General features: G+C 32.3%; 1 protein-coding gene across 1 annotated transcript in view; it reads left to right on the top strand.

Moving 5' to 3' along the window:
- Positions 1–26,149, top strand: part of LOC6035492 (dendritic arbor reduction protein 1) — a 256,132-nt gene that overhangs the window by 131,448 nt on the left and 98,535 nt on the right. The window contains exon 5 of the mRNA XM_038258701.1: positions 5,552–5,611. Within this exon, the coding sequence (XP_038114629.1) occupies positions 5,552–5,611 (60 nt within the window). The remainder of the gene's footprint in view (positions 1–5,551; positions 5,612–26,149) is intronic.

The following is a 26,149-nucleotide window of genomic DNA, read 5'->3' as shown; positions in this document are numbered from 1 at the left end:
TTATATATAAGAAACAACTCAAAACTTTTACATTAGGTAAACATTTTTACAAATAAGAGTGGCAGGTACGTTTAATAAATATGATTAAAAAAAATACAAACAAAGGTTTAATATAGAACGGACCAAAAATACATGTTTTAATAGTAGAGTGTATGAAAGATTATTCAGGATAACATAAATAAATTATTACTGGATGTCACAAGAAAGAACAACGGTGACGCAGCGAAATTTGCAAATTAAAAAAAATGAATCACAAACTCAAAAAATTTAAAACACATAAATTAAGAAATCAATAATTAAAGAAAAAATAAAGAAATTATAACTTCAAAAATAAGTAAAATTATCTCTAAATTGTCTAAATTTGAGTTTCTAACCTAAAATACGACTTCAAAAAATGTGTATTTTTTATGATTCAAGATGGCGAAGAAATCAAGAATTTAAGAATTTAAAAATAGAATAATTTCAGAGTTTCAGAATATCAGAATTTGAATTCCGACAAAACTACATCATTTTTTTTTTTGGTTCATATAAGAATTCAAATGGTTGCGCCTTTTAAGGTACAATTTATGATTTGCCAATTAAATTTACCTATTATTTTAACACACATATTAAGTATATTCAAAATCAAGTTATGATCAAAAATAATTCCTAAACAAATATTTATTTGAAATTATTAAACTCAAAAGAAATGTGTCATTTAAAAGTTTTTAAAAACTAATTGTAAAAATTTTGACGTTTAGAGCACTTTTCAAAAAAAACAGTTTCAGTAAATGATTTTTGTATTTTTTTAGGTGAGTTGCTCCATCCTGCATTTTTCTTGAGTCTTTTTGTAACATCTTAGGCTATCTTCACAAAAATTTTGAACGAAAAAAAAAATCGTGGGCTCCCCCTCAAATTTGACTTTTAAACATAAAAATCGAAAAATCTCGTAAAAGTAGATTGTTTTTTTTCTCTCAGTGAATTTTTTTCGGAAAGCCCGTCAAATTTCCTACAAGTTTGTCTCTGACCACTTTTTGATACGATGCAACGGCTTCGAGATACAGATTTTTTTTAAATTCCGAATTACAAAAATAATTAAAACACTTACGCCCTTCTGCGTAAAAGAGGTTTTGAGTGACTCACCACACATAACCTTCGGACGCCTAGAAATGAGTAGAAACTTGCAAAAGAGCCCACAAAAGTCATTATCGAGTGGAACTGGCTCCATATACACAAAAATGGCTTATATAAGCGTAGGATAACATGACTACAAAGTTTCATTGAAATCGGAGAGGGTAGGGTACAACCGATTCCCTATTTGACATGGAATTGCTCTTATAGAAAATTAAAAGTTTGGATGAATAAAAAACATTTTGCTTAAGATTTCTTCAAAATGTTAAAAGGGGGATCAAGTTACCCCTAACATTTTAAAAATGTCGGTTTGAAATATTTTTTAAAAACACTTGGGATAGTTCGAAGAGTTCATCTGATAAAATACCCTTATTAGCCAAACAGAGTTATGTGCGATACAAAAAAGGAGATCAAGTCTCCCCACTCTCCCCTATTGAGTTTTTTTTAAGGGTTCCTATAAACATTTGTAACACAATAGCTTATGGGACCTTTTAAAAAAAGACTATAGAAGTGTTTTTATCAAGTTTTTATTTAAATTTGCAAAACCTATTTTATTAGCCCTTGATTTTTTTTTGTACAAATTTTTAAACGCAAAAGCGAGAAAAACTTAAAATACAATTTACATTTACCTTATGACTCGGATATGGCTATATGTCATGTTTTATATTTTTTTAAACTGGAGGAATACTGATGAATTGTAACTCTTGAACATTTTCTTGTACTGTTTAAGTTAAAGTTTAAAAAAAAACTAACATAAACTTTGAAAAATATGTACAACCACCTTAGTAGAAATTAAACAAAGTGTGTCCTGAGAATAACATTTCACGAAAATCGAAAGTATTGTGGAACTTTTAATTTGCTTTTATTTATATGTTTATAACTACTTTTGCCCAAAGTTTTGATAATATAGTTTTTTTTTGTATTTTCTGGAATATTTTCAATTTGTATTGTTTGAGTTTTGTATGTTGTAGGCAAATTACAAACACCACGCCAAAGATCGAACCGTTTTCCATGATGCTCATAACTCATAACTCACAGGTCTCAATAGATCATAAAGCGGAGGGCAACGCGCATACAATGTCGACTCTTAAAAATCACACTTCAGTCCCATTCAAACATGACAACACAGTTCAGACAGACAAAAAAAAAGTGAAAGGAGAGTTCGATGGGAAGCCAATTTTCCCAAACTCCAACCAGCTCCACAGCCACAGTTTGCCGACATATGTATGTCGAAACAATCTTCGCCCGACCCCAAACTGTGTGGCCCCCGTCATTGCGCGCTTATTGTGTGATGCTGTGTTTTTCGTTCATTTAAATAATTTCTTCATGAATGCTCGAAGTCGCTGCGCGGTATCAGCAGCATTTCGTCATTTTCAAAACTCTGCTGCCTTTCATCTTTTGCATATATGCCAAGTTTGAGCAGAAAAAGAAAAAAAGGACCAGCCAGTGTACTAACAATAACAATAACAGTAGTGACTGAGGCGATCAAAAGTTATAAATGATCAGCAGAGAGCGTTATAAAATTCAATATTTTATTTTTATTTCGCATTGTCGAACTCCGTGGACTCGGCGCTGAAAGACGTCCCACCGGGGGCACCTCCATATCTGAAGACTCTTGAAGGGGTCTTGTCGCAGGGATAATGATTTTTTTTTCGGTTCAGCAGCATGGGACTGGAGCTGCTGGGAAGTTGAATTGATCTTTATTGGTACTGACAGTTGCGACTGGCTGGCTGAAATTGGCCCCGCGCGGTCGTCGGTGATGATTGGAGAGCCCAGCCGTTGAAAACGTGAAAAATAGTAAATAGATTATAATGTAGTTTTATTGGAATTTATGGAGCAATGACCAGTTCAACATCGGTCTGCAAACCGCGGGGTTTATGAATAATTTTATTGTCGCGGATCGTGCCTCGTGGACGGGCTTAATGGAATAGAATAGAACATGAATATGGGTTCATTTGCGGGGCTAGATTAACATCTCAAATCCAGCGATTGCCACATCGGTCATGAAGTTGTGGAAGGTTATGGGGTTTCGTTACTGTGACTTAATGTACCTCAAAGAAACTCGTAATTTAATTTAGTACACGGATTCGATCAATTTCAACAAATCGACGATATCGTTCCGAGAAAAAACGCTTTTTAATGTTAATGTTTGACCTCGAAAAAGCAAAAAATAGAGCACGCAATGTAAACAATAACAAACACGTTCTGTTCAGTTGACCATTCTGTGCATTGTCCAGAAGTTTGGTTAAATTTGGATGCCGTAGTCCCGAGTTACAATTACAAATGTTTACGATGATCAGGCATGTACGTGTGTCAAACGCGTTCTGACTAAATTCCCTTTGGCTATTTGTCGCATTTACAGCTATTTTCATGGTGTATCAAAATAGCACGACAAGATTGAAACTTCTTCCATATGAAGAGTGACAACAATGCAGGGAGTTTTTTTTCGGTTTATGTTGAATATCTCAGGATTGAAATTGAATTTTGGGGATCTGTGTAGGTCAAAAGGTGAGGCATTGTGAGATGCGACGTTCTTAACTCAATTTGGCCCAAAATGTACGTGTGACAAGATAGCATGACACCGACGAAATGTTTGACCTTCTAAAAGCATGAGACAGAAGCTTCCCATTTTTTTTTTTTTAATTAGGTGTTTAATGATTTAATTGTTTGCGAATGTTGTGAATATGTCAAAGTCTCAGGGTTCAACTTAAAGCTTTTTGTTTTTGTTTACATTTTTTCACGGGATTATAAGTTTCATTAAAGCTTAGAGTTTACCCGAGAGTGTTTTCGAAGATTTTAATTATGATAAAAATATTTCAATCTTAACCACACATGTTTTGAGTTCAGAAGCTATTTATTTTGAAACAATCAAAATTCTGAGAAAAATTTACTAGTTATCGTGAATGGAAACACTACTTATCTCCGCGTCCGGGTAACAAGAGAAACTGATTCCTTAATCGTCTGGTGGCGCACCGATCAGGAACCCCGCTATTTGCTCTAATTTTTGCACGTCGAGAAATAATTTCAAACCAATAATAAATTCCAGCATTGCGAAACCATCACTTCAGCTCTGTATCATTCAACTTGCCCCCCTCGCTAGCCGATTGTTTAATGAGGCACGTAATGATTTCTCTAATTAAATCAATTATAACGCGAAACCAGTAATAAAATCGGGTTCGGTTTCTTTCACTCGTCCATGTCGCTCACTTTTTTTTACGATCTGTTGACGGTGTAGATCATTTAATTTAACACTTTCCTGACTAGGGGAGGGCTTAAGTAACAGCCTAGCTCAGCTGCTGCTGCACTACTTCTTCAGGTTTTTCAAGCTCTTCGCCAATCGAAACGAAACGTGTTAGCATTTTTAATCATGATTTATCACATAATAGTATTTAATAATTGCAGACTGATAGGTGACTGAAAGGGAACAATGATTTATTGATTTTCCGAGAGTGGTGCCCGCGGTCTGTCTGCGGTTCGTCTATCCATTGGACAACTGTAAGTCAGAGTGGCAAGCCCTTTTTTGCCCAGTGCAAAGTTGAATACTGCTACTCTTTGTACGTGACTCTTCACAGTGGCCGAGATTGACGAAGGAAAAGTCGATTGATCGAACCGAATTTTCATCACAAGCTAAAGAGTGATAGTTGTGTCACTTCTGGTGTGACTAAATCCTTGTTAGTGAGATAAAAACAACTAGAAATAACTTTCCCATAATTTCAAAAGATAGTGCTGTACTTATCTTTCAGATATATAATACGTTTTACAGACATTTTGAAATAAAGTTATTATAGTGATATTTTTAGTAAATCTTTTGTTTCCAAACTTTCTTTTGCTTAAAAAATCGCCCCCAGGCACCGCTACCGTTGCAATATCTCCCAAAACTTATCAAGATCTCAACTAATTGGTCGCGGTGTGCGTGCCCTTTTCGGGACATCCCTACGTATCAAATTACTCTCATCCAACCAACCAGATAACACCGACCACAAAAGTGTTTTTTTATCTTCCTGTGCCAGTCGCCGCCGCCAGTGCCGTACTGTGGGGTTGCCAATTTGTCAATAAAAATCCTTAAATGACTTTGACATTTAGCACTGGCGCGCGCAAAAGTTTTATTACTCCGCGCTGCTTCGGAAGACGACTTGACTTCTCTGCTTGAGGAATCCTACCGAAACAGTAACGGGGCCCAACGGGTAATAAAAGTTACTGTCCGACTGCCGCAGGGCTGAGAGATGAGAAGGAGGAAATTTTACGAGTGTTAATGTAATTATTCTTTTCTTTGGTTTTTTTTTTTGCAATTTTAATTAACCACTTAAAGTACTGCAAACTACACAATAATGATTAAATTTCGTCTTATAGGTACTCGCAAGCCGAATATTTTCACCACAATAATATGACCAGATAATCATTTCCGTTTTTTCACTCGTTTGTATTTTATATTTCTTTGCAGGTTGCACAAAAGTCTACACCAAAAGCTCCCACCTGAAAGCCCATCAACGAATTCACACAGGTAAGTGCATTTTTTCAACACGTTTTATTTATGCCCTTCTCAATTGTTTCAATTGATCAGCAAAAAAAAACTTTAAAGACTTCAGATGATTTTTCATAAAATTATTGCTCGGTTTCAATTGTCAATTTTCCTTAAAAAACAAAAATATAGCATTTTTTTAAAGTTTTGATATTTAATGGCAGAGTTGCCAGATTTTCAAATTTAAAGATTCGTCAAGTGAATTTTCTCAAATACCTTTCAACCGACATAATTTAAAAAATCAGTTTCTTATTTACTCGTATCTTCAAGCTTTGAATACAATGTAAATTTCACGGAAATGCTCACAATTTTAAACAATGTTGCCAAATCAAAGATATCTTTTCATCATGATAAAGGAAATCGGCAACTTTTCTTAACATGTATAATATGATGATTCTTTCAAAGTCGCCAAATCCAGTAACTTTATGTTGACAAAATTGTGAACATTTCTTATGTTTACAAATTCGACAACATAGAGATACCGGAATTGTTTACAGAATTTTATCCGTATTGTTCTCTTTGAATTCTTAATGTGTTTTTTGTATTATTTTTGAATTACTTAGTAAAATTTTGATTTAAAGGTACTGGCGGTACCAGTGGGTTCCCTTCTACCACAAATTTGATCATTATTTTCTCGGGAGTCATCCATATTTACCGTAATGAAACATTTTCCCATACGAGTACTCCTCTATTTGTAAGATTCTGGACACACTACTGTTTTAAACTATGAAAAGTTTATATATTTGTATGAAATTCTGTATCTTCAGAAGGAATTTTCTGATCGATTTGGTTCGTCGGCAAAGTTGAAGATTTAAAGACTTTTCTGAAAAATAGGTACACGGGAAAAAAAGATTTATTTTATTAACTTTGTTAATTTTCGATTCATGTAATTTGTGGGACTCAAAAGGATATCTTTGGAGCCATAGTCATTTCATTTGGTGCAAAATCTAAAAAAAAATGGAAAAAAAAAATCTACAGTTACTTTTCAAAGCTTTACCAAATTTGCAACCAAAAATAACTTAACCTAATTTTTGAAAAAGTGCACCTTTTGGAATTATAGTCATTTGTGGTTATAATATTTGGGAATTTTAACATTTTAATTATTTTAAAAATTTCATGAAGAAAAGCCACCCGTGAAAAAAAGTAGTTTTGAAAAACTTAGAAAATGTCCCACAATTTTCTCTCTGAGACATTGAAAATTGGACAATTAATTTCTAAGATTCGATTCAATTCTAAAAAATTTCAAAATAATGAGATTTGGTCTAAAATATGAAACGTGGTAAATTATTTACTTGTCAACCTTTTCAAAAGTTCAAATTTTATTATTTGATTTTTGATACTTTTTTCTAAAAAAATATATATATCTCTGGATCTCGATTTTGCTTTCGCTCAAATTATGTATTTTCGAGTCTCATAGATCATAAAAAAATATATGAAAATTAAAAAAAAAAAGTTAAACAACCAAATGGGTATATTTTGGAGAGTTTTACTATTTTTCTGGATAGTCATATGATCTACAACTTTGCTGGAGACACCAAATTAATCAGAAAACCCTACCTCAAGATACAAATTTTCATGTCTGAAGTATTTAAAAAAAGGTCAAATAAACCCTTTTTTGCTTTTTTGGTGTTTTCGATTACCTCTAACTCAAGGCGGTTTCAAAAACACCAAAAACCAAAAAATAAAAATTTGGTTTATTGGACCTTTTATAAAAAAAAACCCGCAAAACTGCATAGAGAATGTATGGACAAAAGTTCATCCAAATAAAAAAATACTAACTGAAAAATCGCGAAATAATTTGCAAAAATCTAGAGAAATCTTCAGCAGTCAATTTTGAAAGGAGGCCTATATAGACGAATTAAAGTAGCAAATCGGCGTTATATCTCATAATCCTGTTAAAAAAAATTCACAATTTTCGAAATTTTAACGTAGAACACCCTGAAAAAAACACAAAAACATATTTCCAGCTGTGAGCTCTTTGGTCCCGATTAGAGCGTCCAATTTCCCGGGGTTACAAATTTCCCGGGAAACGGGAAATTTTCAGCCAATTTCCCGGGAAATCCCGGGAATTCCCGGGAAATTAAAATTTATTGAAAATTGTTCTAATCTTGGTTTAAATTAATATTATGCAACAAAATTGTACAGGACATAAACTTCAATGGTTAAAATAAGTGTGAAGATCAATTAACAGCTTGACTGCATGTAAAAAATCATTCAACTACAAGGAAATGTGAAAATGTTTTTGCCTTTCTTACTAAAGAAAGGTATAGGTTTTACTTTAACGACACACCAATTTGGAGCCCCATGGGTAAAATTTCTTTTTTTGCGTTTGCGTCGCCAAAAAATCAGGAACAAAAATTTTGGCAAAATAAATTCATTCACTCTGTTGTGCACATTTCAATCTACATTGTGGTAAAATTTGGAGTAATTTGGTGACTTTTTGTGAAAACTGGACCAATTTCCGTGAAAAAGTCCGAAAAACTGAAAATGTATGTTTTTTGCTTTCGCTCGTCATATCTCCTTTATTTTTCGATAAAAGCCTAGTAAGATTACATTTAGCTTGTAGCTGACATTCTGAGGAAAACAATGATGTAATAACATTGATACTTTTCTTGTAAATTTTGAAAGTTGGACCTCAGACAAGCTGAAAGTTTTGAAAATTTGGTTGGTTTCCACGTGCCGCGACGCAGCACCAAGCATCTCTGCTGGCCATCGCATGCACGAAAGGAAGGAGAAAGTGCAAGAATTGGTAAAACTCCGTTCAATCAGAATTGCCTTGATAACGTGTGAGAATTAGGTGAATTTGCAGGCGGCAAACAAGCGGACGGTGTTTTCACTAAATAGTCTGTTATCCGGATTGATTTTGGTGATCAATGTGGTTCGGGTATTTCGATATGAGGACAATTTTTGAATCGGTCGTGATGCCATAAAGCAGATGAGCCAGCAATGTTTTTTTTCTCAGATGAGCAAGCAATATTGATAAAGAGTTTTATAAAGATGAAAAATGACATTAGGTTTTATAGATCTAGTGACTATTTCGACCACGGGTATGTTTTATCGACTTGGATTCATCTAATTGAGAGAAATAAATAATGGTTTTTCGACATAGAACTATTTTAATGCCAATATAGACTAATGTATAATTGTAAGTTTTTTTTTGACATGGAACAACGCCTAACTTTATCATTTTCTTATAAAACATGCCTTATAACATAGTTCAGTACAATTACTTATGGCCAAGGCCTCCGGGGACACTGGGACCGGTTCCAAGTGGCCATTGGATGACCCAATGTCGGTACATTGGTGCAAGCGGCATGTCAAAACGCCTGGAAATGGTTTTATAAATTCAATAAAAATGTCAGAAACTCGGTAGCTGGTCATCTGGCCATTTTGGCCAGTTCCGGTGAATCCGGAATTTCGGTCCCAGCCGAGGATTTTTCCAAATGTTCATATATGTCAAGCGGCAAGTCAAAACGCTTGGAAATGGTTTTTATAAATTCAATTAAAATGTCAGAAACTTAGTAGCAGGTCATCTGGCCACATTGGCCAGTTCCGGTGAATCCGGAATTCCGGTACAAGTCGAGGATTTTTTCCAAATGTTCAAATATGTCATGCGGTATGTCAAAAAGCTTGGAAATGGTTTTATAAATTCAATGAAAATGTCAGAAACTCAGTAGCTGGTCATCTGGCCACTTTGGCCAGTTCCGGTGAATCCGGAATTCCGGTCCCAGCCGAGGATTTTTTTCCAAATGTTCATATATGTCAAGCGGCATGTTAAAACGCTTGGAAATGGTTTTATAAATTCAATAAAAATGTCAGAAACTCGGTAGCTGGTCATCTGGCCATTTTGGCCAGTTCCGGTGAATCCGGAATTTCGGTCCCAGCTGAGGATTTTTCCAAATATTCATTTATGTTCATATATGTCAAGTGGCATGCTAAAACGCTTGGAAATGGTTTTATAAATTCAATAAAAATGTCAGAAACTCGGTAGCTGGTCATCTGGCCATGTTGGCCAGTTCCGGTGAATCCGGAATTCCTGTGCCAGCCGAGGATTTTTTCCAAATGTTCATATATGTCAGGGGGCATGCCAAAACGCTTAGAAATGGTTTTATAAATTCAATAAAAATGTCAGAAGCTCAGTAGCTGGTCATCTGTCCACTTTCGCCAGTTTCGGTGAATCCGGAATTCCTGTCCCAGTCGAGGATTTTTTCCAAATGTTCAAATAAGTAGCATAACTGTCATAATGTGAAAAGATTTTTAGATACGTATTGCGTAAAGAATTGAAAGATTAGGCTTTATTTTTTTTAAATAATTTATTCCTTTTCTCGATCTTGACCAAGACCGAGATTCAAAAATCTAAAATATTAAAATTTGTGACAAAAATGGAAAAGACCTGATTTTTTTTCTTTAAATTATTATGTTTAATGCTTTCATATGGACTTGTTGGGTTTTAATGAAATAGTGCACTGGCTTCCGGATATGGCTTTTTTTAACATTTGTTTTCGGCTGAATTTCGCACGACTCGTATTACATGAAATACATTAATTCAAAAGCCTTTAAAATTTCATTTTCAAAACTGCTCAAAACATAATGGTTCTAATCAGGGGCGCCGACTCTGGGGGCACGGTACTTTTTGTCCCCCTTAAAATTGGGCAGGAGGGGGAAGCCCATACATTATGCCCCCCCCCCCCAGAATTTTTGGAAGAAAAATATTCTTTTTTTTTAATTTTTTTTTAAATTCGCAGAAATAATTGAAAATAATATTTAAAACTTAATTGACACATTGTTTGTACACACGGATAGAATTCTTGTTAACGAATCTGTAAAATAGTTGTTTTTTGAAATCCGTCTGTAACATTTGTTGTTTTTTGAAATCCGTGATTTTTTTTTAAATCGTTTACATTTTTTTTCTATAGTACCTCATCTACAATCAAACTTACGCAAACTCTTGCTAAAACAATCATCAAGTTTTCAGATGCAACATTCTGCGATTTGCCATTATAGATCAGGATTTAGCGAAAATAAACTGAAAAACTTTTCAAAATGGTCATTTGTTGACTGCTTTACATTTACAAAAATGCTGATGAATTCGATAATATTTTGGGTAATTTTAGAAAGCATTTGAAGAGATTTCAAATACATTTGTTAACCGTAAAACGTTCTGTACCAATTTTATCTTAAAAATATAATTGTCTCAAAAAACGAAAATTTGTGAAGACTAGCGCAGCGCTTTACTGAGAAACCGATAAATTAAAACAAAATCTGAGACAATTCCACATTATAATCCTAAATAACACAATTGTATCGACTTCTACAATTTATGGTCGATTTAAAAAAATAGTAAGGCCATAGAAATTTTAAATGCACCCTAAAAAAATTAAAATTGAAATCTAAAATCCTTAAATTCTTAAATTCTTAAATTCTTTAATTCTTAAATTCTTAAATTCTTAAATTCTTAAATTCTTAAATTCTTAAATTCTTAAATTCTTAAATTCTTAAATTCTTAAATTCTTAAATTCTTAAATTCTTAAATTCTTAAATTCTTAAATTCTTAAATTCTTAAATTCTTAAATTCTTAAATTCTTAAATTCTTAAATCTTAAATTCTTAAATTCTTAAATTTAAATTCTTAAATTCTTAAATTCTTAAATTCTTAAATTCTTAAATTTAAATCTTAAATCTTAAATTCTTAAATCTTAAATTCTTAAATTCTTAAATTCTTAAATTCTTAAATCTTAAATTCTTAAATCTTAAATTCTTAAATTTAAATTCTTAAATTCTTAAATTCTTAAATTCTTAAATTCTTAAATTCTTAAATTCTTAAATTCTTAAATTCTTAAATTCTTAAATTTAAATTCTTAAATTCTTAAATTCTTAAATTCTTAAATTCTTAAATTCTTAAATTCTTAAATTCTTAAATTCTTAAATTCTTAAATTCTTAAATTCTTAAATTCTTAAATTCTTAAATTCTTAAATTCTTAAATTCTTAAATTCTTAAATTCTTAAATTCTTAAATTCTTAAATTCTTAAATTCTTAAATTTAAATTCTTAAATTCTTAAATTCTTAAATTCTTAAATTCTTAAATTCTTAAATTCTTAAATTCTTAAATTCTTAAATTCTTAAATTCTTAAATTTTAAATTCTTAAATTCTTAAATTCTTAAATTCTTAAATTCTTAAATTCTTAAATTCTTAAATTCTTAAATTCTTAAATTCTTAAATTCTTAAATTCTTAAATTCTTAAATTCTTAAATTCTTAAATTCTTAAATCTTAAATTCTTAAATTCTTAAATTCTTAAATTCTTAAATTCTTAAATTCTTAAATTCTTAAATTCTTAAATTCTTAAATTCTTAAATTCTTAAATTCTTAAATTCTTAAATTCTTAAATTCTTAAATTCTTAAATTCTTAAATTCTTAAATTCTTAAATTCTTAAATTTAAATTCTTAAATTCTTAAATTCTTAAATTCTTAAATTCTTAAATTCTTAAATTCTTAAATTCTTAAATTCTTAAATTCTTAAATTCTTAAATTCTTAAATTCTTAAATTCTTAAATCTTAAATTCTTAAATTCTTAAATTTTAAATTCTTAAATTCTTAAATTTAAATTCTTAAATTCTTAAATTCTTAAATTCTTAAATTCTTAAATTCTTAAATTTTAAATTCTTAAATTCTTAAATTCTTAAATTCTTAAATTCTTAAATTCTTAAATCTTAAATTTAAATTCTTAAATTCTTAAATTCTTAAATTCTTAAATTCTTAAATTCTTAAATTCTTAAATTCTTAAATTCTTAAATTCTTAAATTCTTAAATTCTTAAATTTAAATTCTTAAATTCTTAAATTCTTAAATTCTTAAATTCTTAAATTCTTAAATTCTTAAATTCTTAAATTCTTAAATTCTTAAATTCTTAAATTCTTAAATTCTTAAATTTTAAATTCTTAAATTCTTAAATTCTTAAATTCTTAAATTCTTAAATTCTTAAATTTAAATTCTTAAATTCTTAAATTTAAATTCTTAAATTCTTAAATTCTTAAATTCTTAAATTCTTAAATTCTTAAATTCTTAAATTCTTAAATTTAAATTCTTAAATTCTTAAATTCTTAAATTCTTAAATTCTTAAATTCTTAAATTCTTAAATTCTTAAATTCTTAAATTCTTAATTCTTAAATTCTTAAATTCTTAAATTCTTAAATTCTTAAATTCTTAAATTCTTAAATTCTTAAATTCTTAAATTCTTAAATTCTTAAATTCTTAAATTCTTAAATTCTTAAATTCTTAAATTTAAATTCTTAAATTCTTAAATTTAAATTCTTAAATTCTTAAATTCTTAAATTTTAAATTCTTAAATTCTTAAATTCTTAAATTCTTAAATTCTTAAATTCTTAAATTCTTAAATTCTTAAATTCTTAAATTCTTAAATTCTTAAATTCTTAAATTTTAAATTCTTAAATTCTTAAATTCTTAAATTTTAAATTCTTAAATTCTTAAATTCTTAAATTCTTAAATTTAAATTCTTAAATTCTTAAATTCTTAAATTCTTAAATTCTTAAATTCTTAAATTTTAAATTCTTAAATTCTTAAATTTAAATTCTTAAATTCTTAAATTCTTAAATTCTTAAATTCTTAAATTCTTAAATTCTTAAATTCTTAAATTTTAAATTCTTAAATTCTTAAATTCTTAAATTCTTAAATTCTTAAATTCTTAAATTCTTAAATTCTTAAATTCTTAAATTCTTAAATTCTTAAATTCTTAAATTCTTAAATTTAAATTCTTAAATTCTTAAATTCTTAAATTCTTAAATTCTTAAATTCTTAAATTCTTAAATTCTTAAATTCTTAAATTCTTAAATTCTTAAATTCTTAAATTCTTAAATTCTTAAATTCTTAAATTCTTAAATTCTTAAATTTTAAATTCTTAAATTCTTAAATTTTAAATTCTTAAATTCTTAAATTTAAATTCTTAAATTCTTAAATTCTTAAATTCTTAAATTCTTAAATTTAAATTCTTAAATTCTTAAATTCTTAAATTCTTAAATTCTTAAATTCTTAAATTCTTAAATTCTTAAATTCTTAAATTCTTAAATTCTTAAATTCTTAAATTCTTAAATTTAAATTCTTAAATTCTTAAATTCTTAAATTCTTAAATTTAAATTCTTAAATTCTTAAATTCTTAAATTCTTAAATTCTTAAATTCTTAAATTCTTAAATTCTTAAATTCTTAAATTCTTAAATTCTTAAATTTAAATTCTTAAATTCTTAAATTCTTAAATTCTTAAATTCTTAAATTCTTAAATTCTTAAATTCTTAAATTCTTAAATTCTTAAATTCTTAAATTCTTAAATTCTTAAATTCTTAATTCTTAAATTCTTAAATTCTTAAATTCTTAAATTCTTAAATTCTTAAATTTAAATTCTTAAATTCTTAAATTCTTAAATTCTTAAATTCTTAAATTTTAAATTCTTAAATTCTTAAATTCTTAAATTCTTAAATTCTTAAATTCTTAAATTCTTAAATTCTTAAATTCTTAAATTCTTAAATTTAAATTCTTAAATTCTTAAATTCTTAAATTCTTAAATTCTTAAATTCTTAAATCTTAAATTTAAATTCTTAAATTCTTAAATTCTTAAATTCTTAAATTCTTAAATTCTTAAATTCTTAAATTCTTAAATTCTTAAATTCTTAAATTCTTAAATTCTTAAATTCTTAAATTCTTAAATTTTAAATTCTTAAATTCTTAAATTCTTAAATTCTTAAATTCTTAAATTCTTAAATTCTTAAATTCTTAAATTCTTAAATTCTTAAATTCTTAAATTCTTAAATTCTTAAATTCTTAAATTCTTAAATTCTTAAATTCTTAAATTCTTAAATTCTTAAATTCTTAAATTCTTAAATTCTTAAATTCTTAAATTCTTAAATTCTTAAATTTAAATTCTTAAATTCTTAAATTCTTAAATTCTTAAATTCTTAAATTCTTAAATTCTTAAATTCTTAAATTCTTAAATTCTTAAATTCTTAAATTCTTAAATTCTTAAATTCTTAAATTCTTAAATTCTTAAATTCTTAAATTCTTAAATTCTTAAATTCTTAAATTCTTAAATTCTTAAATTCTTAAATTCTTAAATTCTTAAATTCTTAAATTCTTAAATTCTTAAATTCTTAAACATTGAATTTCTTTTTGTGATTTATTAATTTCTTATTGCTTAAATTTTAAAAATTTCAAGCAATGAGTTGTTTATTTTTATTTTTTTTTCTATAATATTATATTTCATTTAGGAATTTTGATTTTTTTGTATCTGTTATTTTATTTTAATTGCAGATTTGAAACATTGTTGTTTTTTTATTGTGTATTTATTTTATTTTTAATTTCTCAAGTTCTAATTTTTTGCTTTTAACTTCTGTTTTTATTTTTAGAATATTTGTATTGCTGAATTTCTAAATATCTGTTAATTATATGTGAGAATATGCCAATAAGAAGGAATTCGCCTTCCAAACATATTAATAATCCCCCCAATTACAATTTAAAATCACTTAAGGCCGTTGCAAATATTTTCAAAGTTTATGATAATAAAACAATAAAAAAAAACATTTTCAAAAAATCTGATTGTTGGCGCTAAAGGTGTACCCTCCATGAAGTCAGCTAAAACTAAAAATAGGATGCATCTACACTTAATTTTCCAGTATTGCTTCTTTTGATTTTGATAAGCTTGCTAAAAATACTCAAAATTCTCAAAAAATATAAAGTCTTGGTCTGAATTTTGAACAAAAAAATCAAAAAGATCTAAAATTACAAGTAACAATCTCTAATTACAAGTAACATAAATAAACGCACTGACTGACTGTTGCTCTAAAATTCATTTCTGAAATATTTTTAATTTACTCAATTCCATGAAACAATAATAATACCTTTGAGAAAACAATTCTTCATTCCTCTAAAATGAAAAAACTCAAGAAATTTTGATGAGGCTTCTCAGGTATATTTCGCAAATTGAGCAATTCTCTACGAAATCGGTATTTTTTCTTCAATTTTAATATTTGTATTTTTTAATCCGACTGAAACTTTTTTGGTGCCTTCGGTATGCCCAAAGAAGCCATTTTGCATCATTAGTTTGTCCATATAATTTTCCATACAAATTTGGCAGCTGTCCATACAAAAATTATGTATGAAAATTCAAAAATCTGTATCTTTTGAAGGATTTTTTTGAAAAGATCGGAAAATTTCACAAATGTTTTATATATTAACATTGAAAATCGGACTATTAGTTGCTGAGATATCGACATTGAAAAATGGTGGGCTGTTTGGGTGAGACTTAAAAAACATCAATTTTCCTGTTTTTAAACCTTTGCATTGCAATATCTCAGCAACTAAAGGTCGTATCAACAAAGTCCGATGAAGCAAAATATAGAGGATTTTCTCAGCTTTTCAAAAATATTTTTTTCAATAGTGGACAAACATGTGCACTAATTTTAAAAAATGAAAAACTGCGACTATTTGGAAAAAAGTTACATAAAAATGGCTATAACTTGAAAACGGTGCACTTTATCAAAATTTCACTAAAGTACTTTTTGATTGCAAATTCAATTTGACATCGAAAAATGAAGTTGAAAAATTTTTGCGACCAATATTTAGATTTTTTGAAAAAATCAGTATTGATTAAAAAATTCATAACTCGGTCAATGATTTTTTGCACAACCTGGAAATTTCTGAAAAATTGTCATTTTATGTCCTCTAAAACATATCAAAAAATAAAAAAAAATAAAAATAGTATTTTTTTGCAAATCAAGTTTTAGTGTTAAAAAGTTAAATAAAAAAATCACCAAATTTTTTTTACCGTGTATTATTTTTTTCCAGTGTAGTCCGTATCCATACCTACAACTTTGCCGAAGACACCAAATCGATCAAAAAATTCCTTCAAAAGATACAGATTTTTCAATTTTCATGCATCATTTTTGTATGGACAGCTGCCAAATTTGTATGGAAAATTATATGGACAAACTAATGATGCAAAATGGCTTCTTTGGGCATACCAAAGGCACCAAAAAAGTTTCAGTCGGATTAAAAAATACAAAAAAAATCGAATGACCGAAATCCTAGAGAATTGATCAATTTCGTTATACATGAAAATTTTGCTGAGCTACATACTTTTCTAAATGTTCAAATATGTCAATCGGCATGTCAAAACACTTGAAAATGGTTTTATAAATTCAAGAAAAAATGTAAGTAGCTCAGTACTTAGTCATGAATTCATTGTTTTTCTTTATAATTTTCCAGAAGTAGCATAACTGCCATGATGTGAAAAGTTTATTAGATACGTATTGCGTAAAGAATTAAAAGATTATGCTTTAATTTATCTAAAAAACTTTTCACATTATGACAGTTATGCTAGTACTAAACAATTGTAAAGAAAAACAATGAATTCATGGAAAATATTTTTTTCCTCAAGTTGCATGCAAAAAAAAATTTGCAAACACCCCAAAGTGTCCAATTCGAATATAAATGCAATATTAAACATAAACAATGTTTTCTCAATAGTATACTCAACCAGTATTACATTTTTTCCCAAAAAAATATTTTTCAACCAATTTTTTTTGCCCTCTGAGCAAATCTCTACGAATTATCTGGAACTTGTCCCAATGTGGCCAATTGGCAAAAAAATGTTTCTGGGGATCATGAATGAGCTTGATTTGGAAAATCATGTACTTTGATACCCGTTTTGTTTGATCAAACACAATTCTTTGGTTTTACGAAATTGCTCCGGAATTTACCGAAGTACCTGGAACCGGTACCAACGTGGCCAATAGCCCGGGTCAAAAAAATTAAAAATGCTCAAATCAAAAAGTATATGAGATTGCCCGAAAGAGTACTCAAAATGGGGCCTCCAGCTCAAATTTCAGCCCATTTGGTTGAAAATTGGCTTGCCTTGAGCAGGAACAAGTTTAAATGGGAATTAACCCGTAAAACTTGAGCAATTGGGTACATTGCTCTGTACAAGTCTGTCGTTGAAATTTAACGACTTTTGCATACCATGGGGTCCAAGGAGATGGTCTGAGAAACAATTCCTCTGAAGGCTGCAAGATGATCCGAGGCCTCTAATCTTGCCTAGGAGCAGATTCATTCCGGCGTCGCCGAAATTCTCATGGTCCCAGCAAAATGTACAGGAATAAATCAAAGCACACTAAGAAGGCTACCTCGATCAGAGGACGCCACATGTCAATCAGCCACCACGTGGCAGGAGGATTTCTCCAATTTTGGCTTTAAAAGTGGTTCTGTCAAAGTTATAACATTTTATTTAGTCAGATATTTGTGCAAGAACGCTTTATAAACGTCAACTATCATTTTAAACTCCAATTTCCAGATACCCTCCTACCACGCGGTGGCTGATTGACATGTGGCGTCCTCTGATCGAGGTAGCCTTCTTAGTGTGCTTTGATTTATTCCTGTACATTTTGCTGGGACCATGAGAATTTCGGCGACGCCGGAATGAATCTGCTCCTAGGCAAGATTACATGCCTCGGATCATCTTGCACCCTTCAGAGGAATTGTTTCTCTGACCATCCCCTTGGACCCCATGGTATGCAAAAGTCGTTAAATTTCAACGACAGACTTGTACAGAGCAATGTACCCAATTGCTCAAGTTTTACGGGTTAATTCCCATTTAAACTTGTTCCTGCTCAAGGCAAGCCAATTTTCAACCAAATGGGCTGAAATTTGAGCTGGAGGCCCCATTTTGAGTACTCTTTCGGGCAATCTCATATACTTTTTGATTTGAGCATTTTTTATTTTTTTGACCCAGTCTAGTGGCCAATTGGGTCTAAAAAATGGTTTTGTGGATCATGAGTGAGCTTTATTTGGAAAATCATGTACTTTGATACCCATATAGCATGATCAAAAATAATTCTTGACTTTTTTACGAAATTGACCGTGCTCCAACATCCACTGCGGTACCTGGAACCGGTTCCAAGTTGGCCATTTCGGTCAAAAAATGGTTCTGTAGATCATGAGAGAGCTTGATTTGGAAAATCCTATACGTTGACACCTATTTTGCCTTGTAAAAAATAACTCAGTAATATTTTCGAAATTGACCGTAATCCGGAATACACCGCCGTACCTGGAACCGGTCCCAATGTGGTCATATTGGCCCAAAACGGTTCTGGGGATCATAAATGACATCATTATACTTAGAAATTACATAAAAACAACTGAATACGGAGCTTTGAATCTAACTCAAAAATAGTTTTACAAGTGTGCAGCGGCAGATCTAAAATTATTTTTTTATCTTTGTTGATGTTTTCGCTCCACTTCTCCCACTTGTTTCGCGCAAGGAGGACTTAGCCGTTTTTTCGGCGCGGGTTCCCAACTGAATATGCTCTTAAGGCTGGACGTCATTTCCATCTTCGTAATTATGTCGATTCAGCATGAATTTTAATCGGAAAAATCGTCAAAAAATCACACTGCATCGATTTTCGACGCTTCGTCGCCAAGTCGACAAGTTGTCAAGTTGAGCCTCGAATACTGGCGCGAGAATGCTGGCGCATTAGGGTGCCCAGAAAAAATGACCCCCTGCTCCACAAGCAGAAAATGGATTTTTGGGTTATTTTTAGCATATGTGTAAATTTTGAGCGACATTGGATGAGAATAACCCATTGATACCCGAGCCTAAAGTTGGTGAAAAAAAATGTTTTTCATACAAAAATGACTTTTTTAAATCGCTAATAACTTTTCAGGATCGAGTTTTACAGTTTTGGTATGTTCTACAAAGTTGTAGAGCATTAAATTTTTAATAAGAATCTCACTTTTGAGAATATTTGGATGGAAGTAGCGCACCGTGTAGACCAAACCGTAAGAAACTTGGGTTTTCCATTTTTTCGATTTTTCCCATACAAACTTCACTTCCGAGTATCAATGGATAAATGATGACCGATTTTGTTCATATTTGGCCCAGAGTCTTAAAATAGGTCATGGAACAATATTCAGCTTGTGGAGCGAGGTTTTGAAAAAAAGTCCCATATTCTGGGCACCCTATGGCGCATATATTTTATGATCGCGTTTGTCATAAACGCTTGTTTGATTACAAACTTAAAAAAAACATATTGTACGATTGAAAATACATTGCTTTCATCATTAGACTTTCTTTTGTGCTGACGTTATAAATAAACAAAGTCGATGTTATGAATTGAAAAAAGTTCTACCTTTGTTATATTCTTTAGTAAGAAAGGCTCTATCTCACCCCAGGTGGGATTAAATCGGGTTTAAAAAAAAAACTCTGTGGACACATTACGAATCCAACACGCAAAATTGTATGATGCAAAACAGCTGCTTTTGACATGGCAAATGTATGGACAAAGTTTCATAAAAAAAAACAAATTTAAAAATCGCAAATAATTTGCGAAAATTAAAAAGACAACTCAACTGACAAATTTGATAGGAGACCTGTATGGACGAATTAAAGTAGCAAAGTTCTACCTTTGTTATAAAATTTCGAATTGATCTCTAAGTGTGTTCAGCTATGTTTTTCAATATTTTTTTAGTGTTTTTCACTAGTACTTTTGATTTAGATAATGACATGGAATCTCTGCATTTCCCAACACTTTTTAGTTGTTTTCTGATCCGTTTTGAATATTTTTGTTAGAATTTATCATTTTCATGCACAATAAGATATTTCTCTTCGTGATCTCGGTCCCCAACAACACCACAAACCCCCATTTATGCTCGAAATTCCATCAAATTACCCGTCGTCGTGCCCACACAGCTCAAACACCTATAATTTGCTTAAACAGTTGCTCACGCCCGGACTAACGCTGCGCCTATTGATGACAGCTTAATAAAAGATCACTCGTCATAAGATCAGCTTCGGACAATAATTACCAGCTATGAGGGGACGAATGATACCCTTAGCCTTGGTTGAATTAGCTTTGGTTTAAATGGAATGTATACTTAAATGTATCTCTCTCCGCGAGTTGGACAACATTATACGGTGGGCAATTACCGTTTGGGCTGGCAGTGTTTCACTGCAACGACCAGAAACCAATCATTTACAAACCGCCCATCGATCCTAATTTGGCTCGTAAAAGCTTCTATTGGTCACTGCGTTAGAGCTCTAGGTTTCCCACCCATTCAACTCTTCGCGCAGGTCGGCTGAATGGATTCCCGGGCGCTTTTCATCAGATCAGATATGTTTAGGATTAGGACCATTCAAACTCGGTGTTCCAGGGGCATCTCGACTAATTTATCACCGGGTCGATCATTTATCTTTCGGGCTGGCCTAGACAGTCCGTCTCCTCTCTTGAGGATCGTCTCACACTGTTTCAACAGTTGCAAAGTAACCGCCGACAATACAAGTCGCATTCTCAACACCAGTCCGCAGTTTGTGTGCGCGTCGCCGCTTTTTCAAAATGTGCACCGTAGACAAAAACAGTGTGGTTCTGGATTTTTGTCAACTCCAAAACCAACCAAGCCCAAAGCTTGTAAAAAAAACTTCTCGCAGACCTTCAAATAAACCAAGAAAACTTGCGAGCATTGCAATTATGCAATAGAAGAAGAATAGCCGTGCTGCAGTTCGCCGACTCAGCAATGGCCTCGTCCATCATCGACAAACCTCTGGTATATCAGGGCTGCAAAATCCCGATTTACCTGGACAACAACGCTACGGAAGTTCGTGTGCTTGACCTACCTCTAGGCATAAGCAATGATGACGTAGTCAAAGTGATGAGTAAATACGGCGAAATTTTAACCATCACCAACGACCGCTGGATTAACTTCTTCCCAGGGATCCCAAATGGAGTTCGGACCCTGCGGATGTTGCTGAAACAGCCAACGCCGAAATCAATCACTGTAAACAACGCTGCTGCAGCAGTGACGATTATAGGCAAAAAATCGCTTTGCAAACTCAAAGCAAAGAACAAAAAAAGTGGGGATTCGAGTAAAAAGGTGAACCAAAAAAGCAGAACACCACCGACTGAACCTGAGCCAAGCAGCAGCAGCAGCAGAAAAAGCAACAACAGTAAACCAGACCAAAATGCAATGGAAATAAGTGAAATTGCCGAAGAATCTAACGATGGATTCGAGACCGTGCTTTCTAAGCACACTCGCAAATCCCGGAAGCGCTTGCAATCATATTTGGACGCGGATTACGACTTAAGAACAAAACGAAGAGAGATGGATAAAGAAGAAACAACAGATGAAGAAGACGAAGATGCCATACAAGCAAAATATTATTACAATAAGTGTTATGAGTTAACGGTTAAATCCTCGAAGGAAGAGGACGAAGAAAAAAGTAAAGAACTTGATAATTTAAGATCCAAATTTGCCCGTAAATATTTGAAACTAAGACAGAAATTGTTAGAAAAAAGGCAGTGATCAAAAACTTTGTAAACTTTCCTCTCCTACTATCCACCTTGAAGAGACGAATGCACAATGGTGTAAAATCTCTATAATAAATCAAAAAAAAAAAAAAAACACTGTTTCAACCGGTTTTGCACCATCCGAGGGTCTGAAATCAGATCTGAATTTTGGTTCGCCGACAGTTGAAGTTGGAGATTTCCCTTTCGATTGGACGGCGACCAGCACCGGGTATGACCTCATTGCCTGGTGAGTTCTTTTGGGTTGCTTTTTCTGGGTGGACAGAAGCCAATTGGGCTGTCAAATAAAATTCGTAGAGCACGGCCAAGAGTACTTTATGTCATGAGTTGAAAACGGAAAAGGAATTGCCGACTTTGAACTGCGTGATTGTAGTTGGATAAGCTTTACCCTGACCGTTGCAGTTCCGCAACAGTATGTGGTCATAATTTAAAAGATTTAATTACTCGTATCCAAAAAGCAAGTAGCAAATCTCAGTTTTCATTGAATAAAATATTAAATTAAAAAAAAATATAACTATTGAAAAAACAAGCCATATTTTCAACATTTGCAAGGAAAACCCGCATAAAAAAGTACCATATAAAAACTTTTTTTCATATGGTAATTGAACTTTAAGCTATATTGTTACTACCATTTCCAAAAATGTTTGACTACTATTTTAAAAATGGTATTTATATGGTTGGCATGAATTTTTACTATCTCACAAATGGTTTAACCATCTGGCATAAGGGTGGTTAGCAATGGTAACCTTAAAAAACTCAGTACTATTTTCGTCAAAAAACTGTTTGTTGTATGGTAAATAAATGGTTTAAGTACTATTTGGCAAAAAGTAACCTTAAATCAAACAGTTCACAAATAGTTTAATATAGTTAAATTTTAATTTTGGGAAATTGAAAAAACGATTTCACAAATTGTTACCATTTCTCAAAGTGTCATTGTATGATCCAATATGGTAATCAAATGGTATTTTTTTATCCGGGAAGGTATTTTATAATGCATTTAACACAGTTGTTTTGTAATCATTAGTTTAAAAAAAATAAGATTTGACGAAAACAAAAATTTTCAAAAATTACTAAGATTTTTAAATCAACCCTAACATGCTAAAATGATTCTAAACGCAGGGGAATGCATTTTAAATGGATTTCAGCTGATTTCACTTTAATTTCCATTCCAATTTTGAAGTTTAAAAAAATTTTGCCCCCTGACGAGCCAACTTTGAAGGGGGGAAGACAAAAACTTTAAATAAACCAGCCTTATTACTTTATCAAAAAATATTGTTTAACAATACTATGATTTTGCAGACATTAATTTTCTAAAAATATTTTTTTGCGATTCATTTTAAATGACAAAGTAAATATTAGTAACTGGTTAAAAATTAATATCAATGTGGTAAAATACATTTTACATAGTACGTCAAATTCTGTTGAAATATTGAAGATTTAAAAAAATGCCCTCTGATTTTTCGAGCAAAATATTTTTATACATCATTTTTCATACCAAATTTGATTTATGCATCATAATTTTGTCTGACAATATTTTGTTTTTTTTCCTTGCAAAAATAATGTATTTTCCTAAAAATTATAAATAACCAGATATTTTAGGAAATCAACTTTTAGTAAAAGATAGTGAAATTGTTTTTCCTGCACTTTACATAAGGAACATACATAGACAATGTTTGATCTAAATAAAACAAATTTGTGAAATTCGAGTGAGAAAAAACCATAATGCGGATGATTTTAATCCCAGTTTCTGAATAGGGGAACTATACCTTTTCTCAGCCTATCAGCACTTTGATCATGAATTACAGCTTTCATAAAGTGTTTTTGACTGTTCCAAAGTAATAAATAGCTCAAATTAAAGTGAGTCAGCAACTCTCCATTGTTGACACATCTGAAAATGTTGATTTAATAGCAGAAAACAGCATAAGTGATGAGAATTGGTAGAACGGCTTAGAGTGATTAAAATGGGTACATTTCCCTTTTTAGCCGATTCTAACTGCGGGCACGATAAAAAAAATCAAAATTTGAGAAAAGGTGCAGATGGTTATGTTCTACATGACCAATATGACAAAGAACTTTGTACAAAACTCCTAAAAAAATATTCTATTATATTTTATTTTTAAATCATTGCCTATTTATTTAATCCTGAATAATTTATTCTAATTAAATGTTTTCAATCTTTGGCACCTCTGTGGAAATAAATTGCCAAAACACGAAAATATTGCCAAAACAAGTATGGTTTGGAAAATGCCACGGAACCGGCCACTCTAGGTTGTGGCCACCACAATCAAAATGGTTATTTTCATGTCCAGTATCAAAAAGCATGAATTTTGATACCCATATTACCCCAAGTCGTATGGTTCGGTGAATGTCCCCCTGGTAGAACCTTCCCTAGGGCAATGGCCACTCCGGGTGTGGCCAATCCGGTCAAAATGGCCATTTTCATTACCAGTTGCAAAAACCATGACTTTTGAAACCCATATTGTCCCAAGTCGTATGGTTCGATTAATGTCCCCCGGTAGAACCTTTCTCAGGGCACTGGCCACTCCGGGTGTGGCCAATATCCTAGCAATGTGGTCCCAACCCCATTGCCTCAAATCATGCTGGTTTTTCGGTGACCTTCCTAACAATCTTTATTAGAACAGAATTCCTCCCAAGTTGATGCACAACCTGTGTCTTTCAAAGTGTGTGTGTGTGTGTGTGTGTGTGTGTGTTTGTGTGTGTGTGTGTGTGTACGTGTGTTTTTTTTTTTTTTTTTTTTTTTTACAAGGTCGGAATCTGCTATCAGACACCTGAGAATTCATTTCTCAGGTAGTGTGGGGTTGGGAAAACAAAAAAGAGTTTTCCCGACCCACTAAACCAGTCCTTGAACGCCGTGCCCTTTCCCCCGGGACCACCTTTCGGTATAACTTCGGGGGGAGGCGTTGCATTTTCTGCACTAGTCTACTTACAGGATCCATGCCGGGTGCTAGAACCATTTCCTGTTCTACATACATATGAGTCCATGCGAGGGTTTAACCGCGCCCAAGAATCGCGTTGCTTTTGATCGGTTAGTCATATGCAGCCCTCTCCTTGGACCATCGAGACGTGTACCGATTTGGTAGAGCCAACCGTCATAACGTGCTCTCCTTCACAGCCACACTCGTGGGTTCTCAACTCCTGTGACCATCGAGACGTGTACCGATTTGGTAGAGCCGACCATCATAACGTGCTCTCCTTCACAGCCACACTCGTGGGTTTTCGACTAGGCTTCTAGTCGTTCCTCCTCTGGTCGTCTCTCCATTTCCGCTGGAGAGCCGAAGTGATCTGCGTCACCGCTCCGACGACCGCATTCCACTTGGCGATGTCGCTGCACATTCTTCGCACCACATTATCCGGGCTGGTGTCTGCTCCGATAATGGCCAGCATTTCGCTTCGCGCTGCCTCGAAGCGAGGGCAGCTGAACACCACGTGCTCCGGTGTTTCCTCGCAATCGACGCAGTCCGGACAGAGAGGAGACTCTGCATGTCCGAACCTGTGCAGGTACTTCCTGAAGCAGCCATGGCCCGACAGGAACTGTGTGAGGTGGAAGGTGACCTCTCCATGCCTTCTGCTCACCCACGTGGATACGGACGGGATAAGCCGATGCGTCCATCTGCCTTTCTCCGTGGTGTCCCACTCACGTTGCCACCTTGCCAGCGATTCGGCTTTCGCAGCTTCCCGGATACCTCTCGTGCCTCTCCGGGTGTAGCGCATGGTGTCCTCCTCCAGTGTGATGCCGATGGGGATCATTCCGGCTATGACGCCAACTGCTTCCGACGAAATGGTCCTGTACGCGCTTGCAACCCGCATGGCCATCAGTCTCTGCGTTCTGTCGAGCAGCGCTCGATTTCGCTTCGTCCCCAACGCCGTCCACCATACCGGTCCGCCGTACCTAAGTATGGACGTCGCGACACTTGCCAAGAGGCGGCGCCTACTGCTCCTGGGTCCAGCGTTGTTCGGCATAATCCTCGACAGTGCCATGATCGCCTTAGCCGCCTTCTCACAGGCGTAATCGACGTGGCTGTTGAAGTTCAGCCGGTCATCCACCATCACCCCGAGGTACTTTAGCGCTCTCTTCGAGTGCACGACGTGTTCTCCAACGTGTATCTGGGCCTGCTGCACCTTTTTGTGGTTACTAACCAGTATCA

Source organism: Culex quinquefasciatus, chromosome 3 (genome assembly GCF_015732765.1).
Source record: "Culex quinquefasciatus strain JHB chromosome 3, VPISU_Cqui_1.0_pri_paternal, whole genome shotgun sequence".
NCBI lineage: Eukaryota > Metazoa > Arthropoda > Insecta > Diptera > Culicidae > Culex > Culex quinquefasciatus.
This window is presented reverse-complemented; position numbering and strand designations above follow the sequence as displayed.